The sequence below is a fragment of the Neovison vison genome, chromosome 1 (genome assembly GCF_020171115.1).
Source record: "Neovison vison isolate M4711 chromosome 1, ASM_NN_V1, whole genome shotgun sequence".
Classification (NCBI taxonomy): domain Eukaryota; kingdom Metazoa; phylum Chordata; class Mammalia; order Carnivora; family Mustelidae; genus Neogale; species Neogale vison.
In genome coordinates, this window is record NC_058091.1 from 211625417 (window position 1) to 211638715 (window position 13299).

At 34.2% G+C, this 13299-nt stretch overlaps 1 protein-coding gene across 4 annotated transcripts in view; it reads right to left on the reverse strand.

The window, feature by feature from the left end:
* TENT2 (terminal nucleotidyltransferase 2) overlaps positions 1–13299 on the reverse strand; it is a 69938-nt gene that overhangs the window by 10313 nt on the left and 46326 nt on the right. For all 4 annotated transcript variants that reach the window (XM_044266396.1, XM_044266415.1, XM_044266385.1 and 1 more), the window contains one exon: positions 6673–6809. In XM_044266396.1, coding sequence (XP_044122331.1) covers positions 6673–6809 — 137 coding nt within the window. The remainder of the gene's footprint in view (positions 1–6672; positions 6810–13299) is intronic.

Sequence of the window (13299 nt, forward strand, 5' to 3'; positions counted from 1 at the left end):
TATTGTTTTATATCAGATGTAGCTATTAACCGTAAAGTTATATTCAAGTAAAACAATTTTTTTCTCAGCATGCCTGAAGGTAAACTGTTCAGTCTTTAGTATGTACTAACCTTACATTCTGTTTTTTAAAACTTTTTTTACAATTATAATAGCTCTGCACAAGTACAATTATCTTTTTCTTAAGGAACACTGTAAAACATATGACCATTCAGCTTGTATGCAAGAGACAAATGAGTCTGGGAAATAGTTGAGGCCTTTTTTTTTTGTTTCAGCCATATTTACCTTTGTCCCCATTGCAATAAGAATAGAAAGACCAAGGTTTGGGACCTTCCAACTCCAACACTTATCGTACTCTTCCTCTATTAATCAGATGAAAGAACACCCCCCCCCCAAAAAAACCAGAATCCCGAAGAATTGAGGGTCCAATATGGCATTTCTTTCTGAAAAACTGATTAATCTCTATCTTAAGTATGCAAAAAAAAAAAAAACAAAAAACAAAACCCACACTGCATCTTGTGAAGTTTGATAATTGAAAAGGATCCTCAAAGTATGATTTTCTATTTTTTCTTATGAGGAATACAACTTAGAAATACTTTGCAAAGACAACCTAAAGTTCTTTAAGAATCATATCAGAATTTATGCTTTTTAAAAATTAAGCAGGTTATCAATGAGAAAGTTTTTAATTACAGTAACATGTTTTAGCTATCTCATGTAGAGCAGCTCCATTAGTATAAACTCCAAAGAGAAAAGAAGTACACTGCTCTGTTGGTGCAGGTGTGTTTCCAAAATTTTTTTTAAAATAACAATGTAAGGGTACCAGGCTGGCTCAGTCAAAAAGGAACAAGCAACTCCTGACATTGGGGTCATGAGTTCAGGCCCCACAGTGGGTACAGAGGTTACTTAAATAAAGTAATAACTACTAACAATAAAATAAAATAAAGTAACAATGAGAGTTATAAAACCACATGCCCAAACCAAACATGATCACAGCAGAATTGTGCTTTGTACTACTTTATACCACTTAAGATATATATCACTAATAAAATTAACTTTTTTCTTGAGACTACTTGTTTCTCACTGAACTTATACCACTTAAGATATATATCACTAATAAAATTAACTTTTTTCTTGAGACTACTTGTTTCTCACTGAACTTATAGGACAGTTGAAATCTGCAATAAAATTAAAATTGGAAAGATTATGTTAAAAAGGGATAGACCGGTTTTTCCTCAGACAAGCTTAGAATCCTGAACTACTGTATCATCCTGTTGTTAAATTATAATTTTTACTCTCTTAAATCAAAGAACTCTCCTCACCACCATACTTATGTGAAATCCAATCCTGAATTTGTATTACATGTCAATACTTGGATCTAAACTGGGTCACAGAAACATGTAACATACCAATATTCACTTTATCATCCCTGAACAGGTATCATTTAAGCTTCAACCTATAATCAACCCAAATAATATAATTACTTAAGTGACTCTATCACCTGAAGTACTTCACAGAGAAAAAAAATATTTTTAAAATCACTATTATTTGGACTGATTCAATCTATTGCATTTTCAAAGCACTTTTAAATATTTCTAAATTACTTAGTATCTGAAATCATAAAACCTGATACACATAACTTATATATACTACTTTTACTCTTCGAGGTGAATTTAAATGTAGAATTTCTAAATGGCAATTTAAAAACATTTTCCCCAAATATTTCTTTCTTTAAAACAGACAGGCCCCAAATCAAGCCTTTTATCATACCATATTTTTCTACCATAATTTGTTTGCCATGTAAAAATCTGTTATTATTACTCAATAACTAAAATGTAAAATAAGATACAGTCTATAGAAGAGAAATGTATCAGAAAAGAAGAGCAGATATAGGGTTCAATTTAATCTAAAACAGATTTGATAATATATGACACTCTTTTGAATGTAAAACTGGTTTACCAACCCTACGTTGGTAAGGTATTTGCTTCTTTTCTTCAGTAATAATAATGGATTGCTACTGATCTATTAACTCTCTTCTAGCCATTCTTTTTGTGACTACGTATTTATTTCAAAATACTATGCTTACACTAGAACATAACAAACAAAGACTGAAGTCCTGTAAAGAAAGTCAAAATTATGGGTCTGAAAAATCTGAAATATATGTGGCTACATATATTAAATAAGAGTAGCCAAATTAAGTGAACAAATATATACAGTTTTGCTTTATTAAGGGCTGGGAAGCAAACAAAAAGAAAATGTTGTCAGGGTTTTCAAAATTCATAAGCAAACAGAAAATTCTGCTCTAATCCCAGAGTTTTGTTTTATTCTTCTGCCTGATCCTTTCTTCTACCTGACCCCTTAAATGCTGGTGTCCATCAGGGCCTTGCCTCTCTCAATCCTCTTCTAATGTTACAGTACCCCTCCCAAGCTTTAACAATCTGTTTCTTTCCCAAATCCTTTTCTCCAGCTCTGACCTTGCTACTAAGCTCTACAACAACTGTTGCAACTCACAATTGGAAACTGCCCCTGGATGTCCTACATGCATCCCTATGTACACATTTTCAAAACTGAATTGAATATATTTGGTCCATGGTCAGTTATTAAAATCACTTGTTTGCATACCCACCCCCCACCCACAACTCTCTTATGCTTCAACTTAGTTGGCTGAGATACAACCATAATTAAATCCTTGTTTACTTCAGTCCTTTCCCCTGCAGCTCAACGTGGCTGGAGAAAAATACGCAACCATGCTGACCTTTAAATTCATGTTAACTTTAAATTCACTTTAAATTCATGATGACTTAGCTCAAAAGGACCCTAAATGCTACACCCACCAAACATACTGTATTTCCATAGTTAACTCACTCCTTTACTCTCCTACAGGACAATTCATACTTTGCCTCACTTTTCAAATTTTCTCCCTCACAATCATCCCCAGGTGATGGCCATGCTCTGTTTCACTAAAAAAACCTAAGGCAACCAAAAGATAGTTTCCACTAGCTCTCACCACATCAATTCATTGGCATTCCTTTGAATCCATATACTCTGCTTTTTCTTATTATTATTAATACATCATCTGTTCTCCATTCCACTTGTGCTCTAGATTCCAACCCTTCTTAATTCAAAGAAGCATACTATTCAACAATTTACTTTTTCTGGTATCATCAATTTTGCCATCAAGATAGGTTATTTCTCCTTTCTAAAAATAAAAACTCAACCCCACTTAACTCTCCAATCTTTACTCCATTTTTTTCTGCTTCCTTTTACAAGTATATAAACTCTACATATTACTAGTGTCTATACACTACCCTATCTGTATTTAATTTGTCCCTGTTCACTCTTGAGCCACAACAATGATGCTGTTTATCCCAGTTTTTCCACAGAAATTGCCCTTGACCAGGGCTCAGTGGTGTCCACATGGACCGACATTGCAAAGGTCATCTTTTTGTTTTCATCTTGTACTTGATCCATCAAAAAATGTGACAGAGCTAATCATTTCTTCCCCCCTTGAAACGTTTTTTCCCTTCCAATTCCAAGACAACACATTCTATTGGCTTTCCTCCTATCTCAATGATCCTTCCTTTATGGCTATAAATTATTTCCTTCTTATCCCTAACCTCATGTATATACTAAACAATTTGTTTATTGTCTATCTCTCCATGCTACAATACATACTACAAGATAAGCTCCATGAAGACAGAGACTTTTGCCTATTTTGTTAATTGCCATATTCCTGGTGCAGAGAAAAAAAAAAAGCTTGATATATAGTAGGCACTCAATGATTTACTGATTAAATGAGAGGGAAAAAAAATCAGAGTAAGAAAGGAGATAGTCAAAAAAATTGAGCCTTTGTAACTTCCTTCTTAAAAAATGTATTTAAGTATGTAGGCATCCATTTTTAACATAAGAGATAAGACCTGCAGTAATGGCATGTGATTAGGAATCCAGGGAATATACAGGATTACAAAACAGGAAACCTTTTAAGGTTCCTAGAATCTGTAGTACCTAGGTGTCGGTAAGATATTTAAAACTCAAATTTTATTTTGTTTTGTTAAAATACAAAACTATTACAATCTGATGTTATTTTTTCCTAGTTTCTGTGAGCAACCTGATCTTTTTTTAATCAGTTCCCTGCTCCCAGGCAGTTCTAGAAGCCTGGCTTCATTTTAAGAATTTTCAGCAGCAAGAGTTAGGAGAAAGCTGTGAGTGAAGTAGGTAAGAAAATCCTAGTAATTTTTAAATGGCCATACAAAATTTCTGCAACACTTATCCCATATACTCAAGCATCCCTTTAACAGGCACTTGGTTCTGTCTTTGAGTAAAGAGAATTTTTTAAAATGAATGTCTCAAGGTTCAGAAGAAAATCTTACAAACATTTCTAACAGCTGCCAGAATTCCTTTGCACAGCACCGAGTTCACTGCCATGACTACATTCTTGGCAGTGCTCCCTATAGTCAAATTTCTGAAAAGAATCTGGTATTAAACAACAATACACTTCACAAATGTACTGTATGATCAAAGAAAAGGTGTCTCCTAAATCATCTATCATTGTGATAACAAATGCATCCAAAAGTTCAAAACATCTTTTTAAGTCTCAGCATCCTAGCCAGTATCATTGGCACACAAACCTGTCCATCTTGTCATTTTGTTTCAGTCCAACAAAGCAGCTGACTTTCAAGGCACTAGTAACTAGATGCTCTATTCCTAACCTATACAAAATATATATTCCTAACCTATACAAAAACCTATAGAAAAATATACCTTTTTCTATGAATACTTTTCCCTATTTGCAAACTTCCCTAATTTACAATAGAAAAGACAATGCAGATATATTCTAACAATTAAGAATGTAGTTTTGGGGGCGCCTGGGTGGCTCAGTGGGTTAAGCATCTACCTTCGGCTCAGGTCAAGATCTCAGAGTCCTGGGATCGAGTCCCGCATCGGGCTCTCTGCTCAGCAGGGAGCCTGCTTCCCTCTCTCTCTCTGCCTGCCTCTCCATCTACTTGTGATCTCTCTCTGTCAAATAAATAAATAAAATCTTAAAAAAAAAAAAAAAAAGAATGTAGTTTTGGAGTTAGACCTGAGACTGAACCTCAGTTCTCTCACTATCGAGCTGTATTGCCATGGGTAAGTTTCAAGTACACCAACTGCCTAAGCCTCACAAGGGGTTACTCTGGGGATTAAATGAGATAATACATAGGAATCACTAGCATACTGTAGGGCACTAAGTAAATATTCATGAAACATCAGCTATTGTTAGTGCAGCATCATACAAATCTTGACTCTAGAATAACCTTTATAGTCTTCTGTTCCATGAAATCTTTTCACCTTATAAATGAAGGCTCCTTCCTTTTTATCCTTGTTACCTGGATATAAACTCTGGTCCTACTCATCTTTAACGATGATTATTATAACTTCATTCTTATTGAACTATTTTCCACCAGCACTTTTCCTACTTTTTTTCTTAACCTGATTCAGTAATTTTTAAGTCATCTTAAGGATCTTTGCAACATGTCTATAATCTTACCCTCTGCTTCAAAATTATTTATTTATAGCATGAATTTTTCCAGTACCCACTCTATAGCACTGGGTTAGATAATGGAGACACAACTGTAAACAAAACAGTCTGGTGAAAGATTTGCATTGAAGAATTTAAGCAACATTACTTCTTTCATGCCCTATGTTTCAAATCGTCTCTTATGAGTCAAGTTTCTTTAGAGTTATTGCATCATAGCAAATAAGGCAATACCAATACTGCAGTAAAGTACCATAGTTATGAGTATGAATTTACAGTCAAAACTATCAGAAATCCTCCCCCTGACTAGCTGTGTGATCTTAGGGTACCTCTTTACCTCTCGCCATATATACTTTACTGGTAAAATGGGCATGATATAACATCGTATCTTATGGCTATTATGTAAATGAGAAAATACATATAATCTGTTGGGAACAGTTTTTCCCAGCTAGTAATTACAATGTATAACAAAAGCTATTATTATTCCCCCCTCCAAATCTTTTCAAAATGATACCCTGTGGTTATTGTACCCTCCTCCTCTAACTCTGTAAAATTCCTAAGTCCTTTCTCTTCCCCCCTCCCCTTCAAGCTTTTCTAAATTGATCAGAAGAGCTGCAATTCCTAAACCCATTCTATCTGGACTTCTAGAACTCCCTTAGGAACGTTCAGTTAAGTCCAGTCTAATTATACACTTAGTCTTCCAGTTTACATATCTCAGAAGAAAGGAAAATAAAAGGAAAGAGTATTCCTTGATTTTTATGTACTAACAACTATTCAGATATCAAATAGATCTGTTTCCAAGTTTGTCTTAGCTGTGTTTTTTACTATAACTTCCTAAAAGCAGGTGCTTCAAACTATCCAACATGGATCCAGGGTCAACACAAAGATTTATTTAGGCCCTACTATGAAAAGAGGGAGCTAAACGTAAGACAGGATCACTACTGAAATCAACTAAAACTGGGCTTACTGAACTATCATCTTTCATTAGATAGGAATATAAAAATCTATTTTGTTTCTAATAATCAATCATTAGATATTTAATTTTATAAATTATACATTTCTAGACAAGTTTGTAGCACTGAAATGAACAAGTATAGTTTCTAACCGGAAGTGTAGCATTCACATATGTAAATGAATAAAACACAATCTGATGTTTCACTTACTCAAATTCTGTAGCATAATATTTAAGAAAGCCCAGTAAGAGGTCCCCAAGATTTGATTCATTCTTTGAGAGGTAAGGAGGAACATTACATGGAGCTTGATGTACAAGGTGCAGCTGTATAGCTGGACTAAAAGATTCCTGTCAAAAAGAAAAGGGGGGGAAATATAAAGCCATTTAAACATACACTAAAAACTTTCAAATCCTGACTTAATGCTCTCTGAAGAAGAGAAAAGAAAACTTTATGTTGGCAGTTTGGAAATTTGAAGATTTTCTTCCACTAAAGATTTTACCGGTGTTTGCAGTATGCCAGAAAGTACCTACAAAACTAAGAAATTCTAAACCTTGGCTGAGGTCTATCACTCATTTAACCAAAAGCCTACAGTAGCAAAAGATTTTTTAAACTCATAAACAAACCTTCACTTTACATACCAAGATTTCATCAAATAACACAGATTTCTTTATACATGTTCCTCCTTCTTGAGTGCCTCTACAAGGAACAGCAGGCAATATCAAGAGCAAGATACAAGCATTTTCTAACTGGCACTTAAAATTTCTCCTAGAGGCCATAAAAGTAACTAATATGTGAATAGTACTTACACCAATTTTAAGATTTTTAAAATTTTGTTTCATTTTATTTTTGTATTTTGTATCTCAATGGGAAGAGATGACAGACATTCAACAGGAACTGAACTTGAAAAGACAGAGGGCAGGGAAAAGAAGAAAGAAGGAATCTGAGCAGCAAGCAATATTCAGCAAACTTTTGCCACAATATTCATAAGGGAAGGTACCGTTTGGTTGTAATCCACACCTAAACAAGACTTAGAAAGAATACTAATGGGTACTTTTTCTTTTTGCCTAACCTATGCCATTCATTTTCATTTAGATAAATACTCATTTAGATAAATCCTTCCTCTATTCATTTAGATAAATCCTTCCTCTACCAGCAGTACGTTCTGGCTCTAAAACATACTAAATGGACTACAGAGATTCTCAAATAATATATATCCAAATGTTAGAAAACACTCTTTTTAAGGTAATTTGCACAGCTGCCCCTAAGATAGCTTTCTACATTACTATTCACCATCAGAGTAATAACAGACTTTTTTTTTTTTTAAGCAACTGGTTAAAGGGTGACAGCTTAAGGATAAATCAACCTTGGGTATACAGATATCAATTCAATTAGTAATCCAACTTTAAAAAACAGAGGCTCCCCAAATAACTAAACTGTAATACAGAGAAATAGGGTAGTGCATCTAGTTAAAGGCAATCCTCAAAAATCAGCAGGAAAAACAAAAGAGCAAGAAAATAAAAAATTCCCTCCCTGTCCTATTATCTACAATTCTATCCATAATTTTTAACTACCAAGAAGTTACTACCTTTCTTTCAGAAGACAACCACAGTTCATAAATTTGACACTCCTAAACTTCGGACTTTCCCTTACACTTTTAGCAGATTTAGTATTATAAAATGAGACTTAAGTAGAAATCTAAATTGTCTCTAAGACTAGAGGGAGTTAGGAAAGAAGTCTCAATTTATAATAAAGAGTGAAGCAGAAGGAAGAGCAAATGTACTGCTTCTACCACCCTTTGTTGGAAAGTATTTTAAAATGTAAAATTTCAATATTATTTTCTGGCTAATCAAACAAAAAGGTATAACCTAAGTTCAAATAACAAGGAAAAGAGAAGTGGGTCACTATTTAATAACTTCTGCTCTGAAAGCTTCTCACTAATTTTGACTCCTATGACATACCACAGTAAGTATTCACTTTATCAACTGATGCTAAAATAAAGGAGTCATTTTCTTAAAACTGTTTAAACCTCTTTAAAAATTTTTTATTTTGTTAAATAATTTAAAGAAAAAAGATGAGCAATTGTATATTAACATTTTAGAGTTGTGAGACCTACTCTACTAAAATGGTGAATGACTCTGAACCAACAATTTGACCAGTCTCCTCTTAGTGCCACTATTCTTTTTTTTTTTTTTAAAGATTTTATTATTTGACAGCAGAGAGAGATCACATGTAGGCAGAGAGGCAGGTAGAGAGAGAAAGAGAGAGAGGAGGAAGCAGGCTCCCTGCTGAGCAGAGAGCCCGATGCGGGACTCGATCCCAGGACCCTGAGATCATGACCCAAGCCGAAGGCAGCAGCTTAACCCACTGAGCCACCCAGGCGCCCCGCCACTATTCTTTTTCATGGTCATATACAGAAAGGGCCATGTCATACATACCAGAGGAAAACTGAAGGAGAAAGCCAAACTTGAAAAAGAAAAAAAAAAGGGGGGGGGGCCAAAAGATGCTACAAGTTAAAAGAAATTCCACTTAACCATCAGAAATCCCCATTTTTGGTAATCATTAACCTCAGAAAGATTTTCTGCTTTAAGAAAAATTTCATCAAAGAATTTTTTTAAAAGGCAGTTCCCCTATTGCATATGTATTTAAGAATAATATACATTACTTTGGATAGGATATGGCTGGGCAAAACTTAAGCTAACGTATTAGAAAACATATAAAGACCAATCCAAAAGACAAAGAAATTACAACCTAAATCCACGGAAAACCAATTTAACTGACACAATGTAACATCTATTTATTAAAGCATTTGAGGTGGGGATTACTGATACTTACTGTGTTTGTTTTTAAAGTGGGGAAGACATCTTTATTACTTTTTAAAGTTATATCTTATTTGGGGCCTCTGATAACCAAATTTATAATGACTTAATTCCTGAAAACATTTTTGAAGATATGTATCTTCCTTTCCTTTCAATACCAAGTTAAGAAAAATTTTAATGGGCAACCCCTAAAAAAACAACTGCAAAGTCTCACCTTTTACTCATACAAATGCCTACCAAAAATGGAAAGATATTTTTTGCCAAATTCCATTATTTCTTAATCTGTGCACAATATCTTACCTTCAAAGTTTGAAATTTGGACAATTAAGCACTTTCTGGAATAAATTAGATTGGCTAAACTTTCACTTGATAACCGTTCTTTAAAAAGATAGTTGTTTTCGGGGCACCTGGGTGGCTCAGTCAGTTAGGCAGCCGACTCTTTATTTTGGCTCAGTTCAGGAGATCAGGGTCATGAGGTGGGCTCTGCACTCAGCATGGAGTCTACTTGAGATTCTCTCTCTTCCTTGCCCTCTGCCCCACCGCCTGCTTGTGTATGGGTACTTACACACTCTCTCTCTCTCAATAAATTTATTCCCTAACCTAATTTTTTAAAGATTTTTTTTAAGGTTTTATGTATTTATTTGACAAAGAGAGCCACAGCAAGAGAGGGAACACAAGCAGGTGGAGTGGGAGAGGGAGAAGCAGGCTTCCCACTGAGCAGGAAGCCCAATGTGGGGCTCGATCCCAGGACCCTGGGACCATGACCTGAGCTGACGGCAGGTGCTTAAAACCCAAGTGCCCCTTATTTTAGAGAGAGGGAGTGGGCGAGTGGGATGAGAGGCAGAGGGATAGAGAGAGAAGGGAAGCCAACTCCCTGCATTGAGCTCCACGCTCAGCTCAGAGTCTACTTGTGATTCTCTCCCTGTCTGTCTGCCCCTTCTCCTGTGTTTGCACACACGTACAAACTCTCTAAATAAATACTCTTTTTAAAAAAAAGATACACACCTTAAATGAAGGATGACTATTTCCTAATCTCCAAGCAAACAAAGTTCCACGTTATTCTAACAATATGAATTATTAGGCCCTGGATATAAATGTGTTGAGGAAAGTCTCAAAGAAAAAGATACCTGATATGGAGTACTAAAGCAGAGCTCTGACTGAACAGAGAAAGGGCTAAATGATATATTGAAGTTCTACCAAGATTTAATTGTATGCAGATTACCACTAATCTGGTAAAACATGTTAAAGACTGATCATTAAATTCTTTAAATTATATTTGCTTTTAAAGTTTGTGATAGCTTTTTTTGGAAGCTTCTAAAGTTTTGAAATCAACATAAATATCATAAAGTAGAAGTACTATAATGAAGTGGTTACGAACATGACCTTAGGAGTCAGATCTAGCTTTGAAACCTATTAGCTATATGAACTTAGTCAAATTACATAGCTTTCCTAATGTTCGGCTTCTTCATCTATAAAAAAATAACTACTCATAGAACTGTAATAAGGATTAAATGATATACTGTATGTAAAGCATAGCAGCAAGAATATTACCTATATATTAATTATTTAGTATATGCCAGGCATCATTATTATAACTGTACCATTCATATAATAATGCAGTGGTTACCTCCTGAAATAATGTATTATTTCAAAATTAACTTCCTTATAACTTTTAACATTTAAGTAATATCAACTTTATTTTTTTTAAAGGAATTTATTTATTTATTTGACAGAGATCACAAGCAGGCAGAGAGGCAGGCAGAGAAAGAGGAGGAAGCAGGCTCCCTGCTGAGCAGAGAGCCAGACATAGAGCTCAATCCCAGGACCCTGAGATCAAGACCTGAGCTGAAGGCAGAGGCTTTAACCCACGGAGCCACACAGGTGCCCCAAGTAATATCAACTTAAAAAGATGTTTTTTATCATTAAAACCGACTTCACCAAAATTTTTAAATTTGTCTTTTCAAAGATATTCATTTATAGCCTGTTTTACATAACTAAAATCCTTCAACATGTTATATGCATTTTAAAACTAAAAAGAGTTGCTGTATCTCTATGTGTATATATATATCTATTTATGTAAAATTTAATATACTTTCAATACATAGCTGCACACAGTAACTCTACATTCTCAGAATTCCTAATCTCACAACCATAAAGATGGCTTTCTGGAATATGAAGATACTGTTAGGGAAACAAACAAATATAAGCTATCTCAATAATCTCCACCTAGCATGAATCTAGATAAGTCTCATAATATGTTCACATTAAAATAAAGATCCCGGGCCCCTGGGTGGCTCAGTGGGTTAGGCCACTGCCTTTGGCTCGGGTCATGATCTCAGGGCCCTGGGATCGAGTCCGGCATCGGCAGGGGGTCTGCCTCCCTTCCTCTCTCTGCCTGCCTCTCTGCCTGCTGTGATCTCTCTCTGTCAAATAAATAAACAAAATCTTTAAAAAAATAAAATAAAGATCCCTTCATAAGCTTAACCTAAGTTTATACATTTAAACACTCTCAACTTCATTGTTTTAACTCAATAGTTAATATTCTATCACTCATGCTGCTTTTTTAAGTCAAAAGAATTAAGTAGTAATAATAATGCTACATTATGATAAAGCTTTTGAAGACAAAGATATGGGTATAGTCTTTCATTCTTTTCTTTCCTAATTTAGTATTCTAACTGAACTCAAACACCATACCCATTTTTAAAATAAATATATTACCATCAATTTGAGAAAATATGAAAATAACTTTAAAAAGCATAATACACTGAATAAATGTTATTCTATTCAAAGTTTTTATCTTATTTCTTAATTCTATTTAACTATATTAGAGAAGCTCAAAATTTAAAAGAACCTTGTTCCCTTGTAAAATAACAAAGTTTTTTTGGTCACTATAAAGTTTTAAGTCATTCTCAAATTTATATAAGCTAAAATTCTAACATGTTCTTAAAGAAAGGTAAATCTGTACAGGAACAATCAGATACATACAAACAAAATGTAATAAGCAACAAATATTAGATGAAATGACATATTAGTAAACAGTTTAATTTTGTCTTAGGCAGCACAGAATAAGAGAAAAAAAATAACAGTTTCTGGATCCATAATTTGTGACTATAAAGCTTGAATTAATAACGTAACCTTCCTAAGACTTAGTTTCTTCACCTGTGAATCAAGGATAATACTATACTAGATAATACTAGGATTAAGGATAATGTATATAAAATTTATACAGTGCTAACATAAAATAGATACTAAATAAGTGACAGTTATTAATAGTAAGAAATAAGCTGATTTGTCTGTTCTATTAGATGGACCATTGAGAAAAGTCCTCTACTGATCAATCACCTACAGGTTTCAGATACAATTTAAAATCCTTTTAGAGTGGATATTAAGTCCTTACCCATGTAAGCATCAACCTTATAGTAAAGATAATGTACTTTTAAATATTTATGACAACGTGACCACACCTGAAAGCAAATTAAGACATTCTTAAATCTAGCAAGTCTTGCTATTAGTATTTTTTAAGGCCTTGGGGCTGGACCAAATCTATTTCCCTGTTATAGGTACAGAAATATGATTATTAGCAAAACAGGGGTAGAGAGTATAGGGTAAGAGATGGTGTATGTGAAGAGAAGTCAGGACTCCAACATGGGGGAAAGCTAGATAATGAAAAACATGAAACAAGAGTGAAAAAAAATGAGGCTCTTCAAACTAGAACATACCAGTAAGAAACTGGATATCCTATAATAAAAGCAATATGTCTGTTCTGTTCTCCAACATAGTACATTAAATTGAGATTTCCTTAGTATTTTATATTATTAAAAAGAGTTCATGCAGCGAGGGTTTTAAGTGGGATTTCTGTAGAAACGTCTATTCCATACACAATAATACTCTTTAAAGGTAAGTTTAACTATTGGCTGTTTTGTATGCTAAAAAAATATACAGTTCTTTCTATACTGAAACCTAGCTCTTAACCAAAAAGTTGAGACAAAAAAATGAAATTGCAAACACCCAGTTACCATCT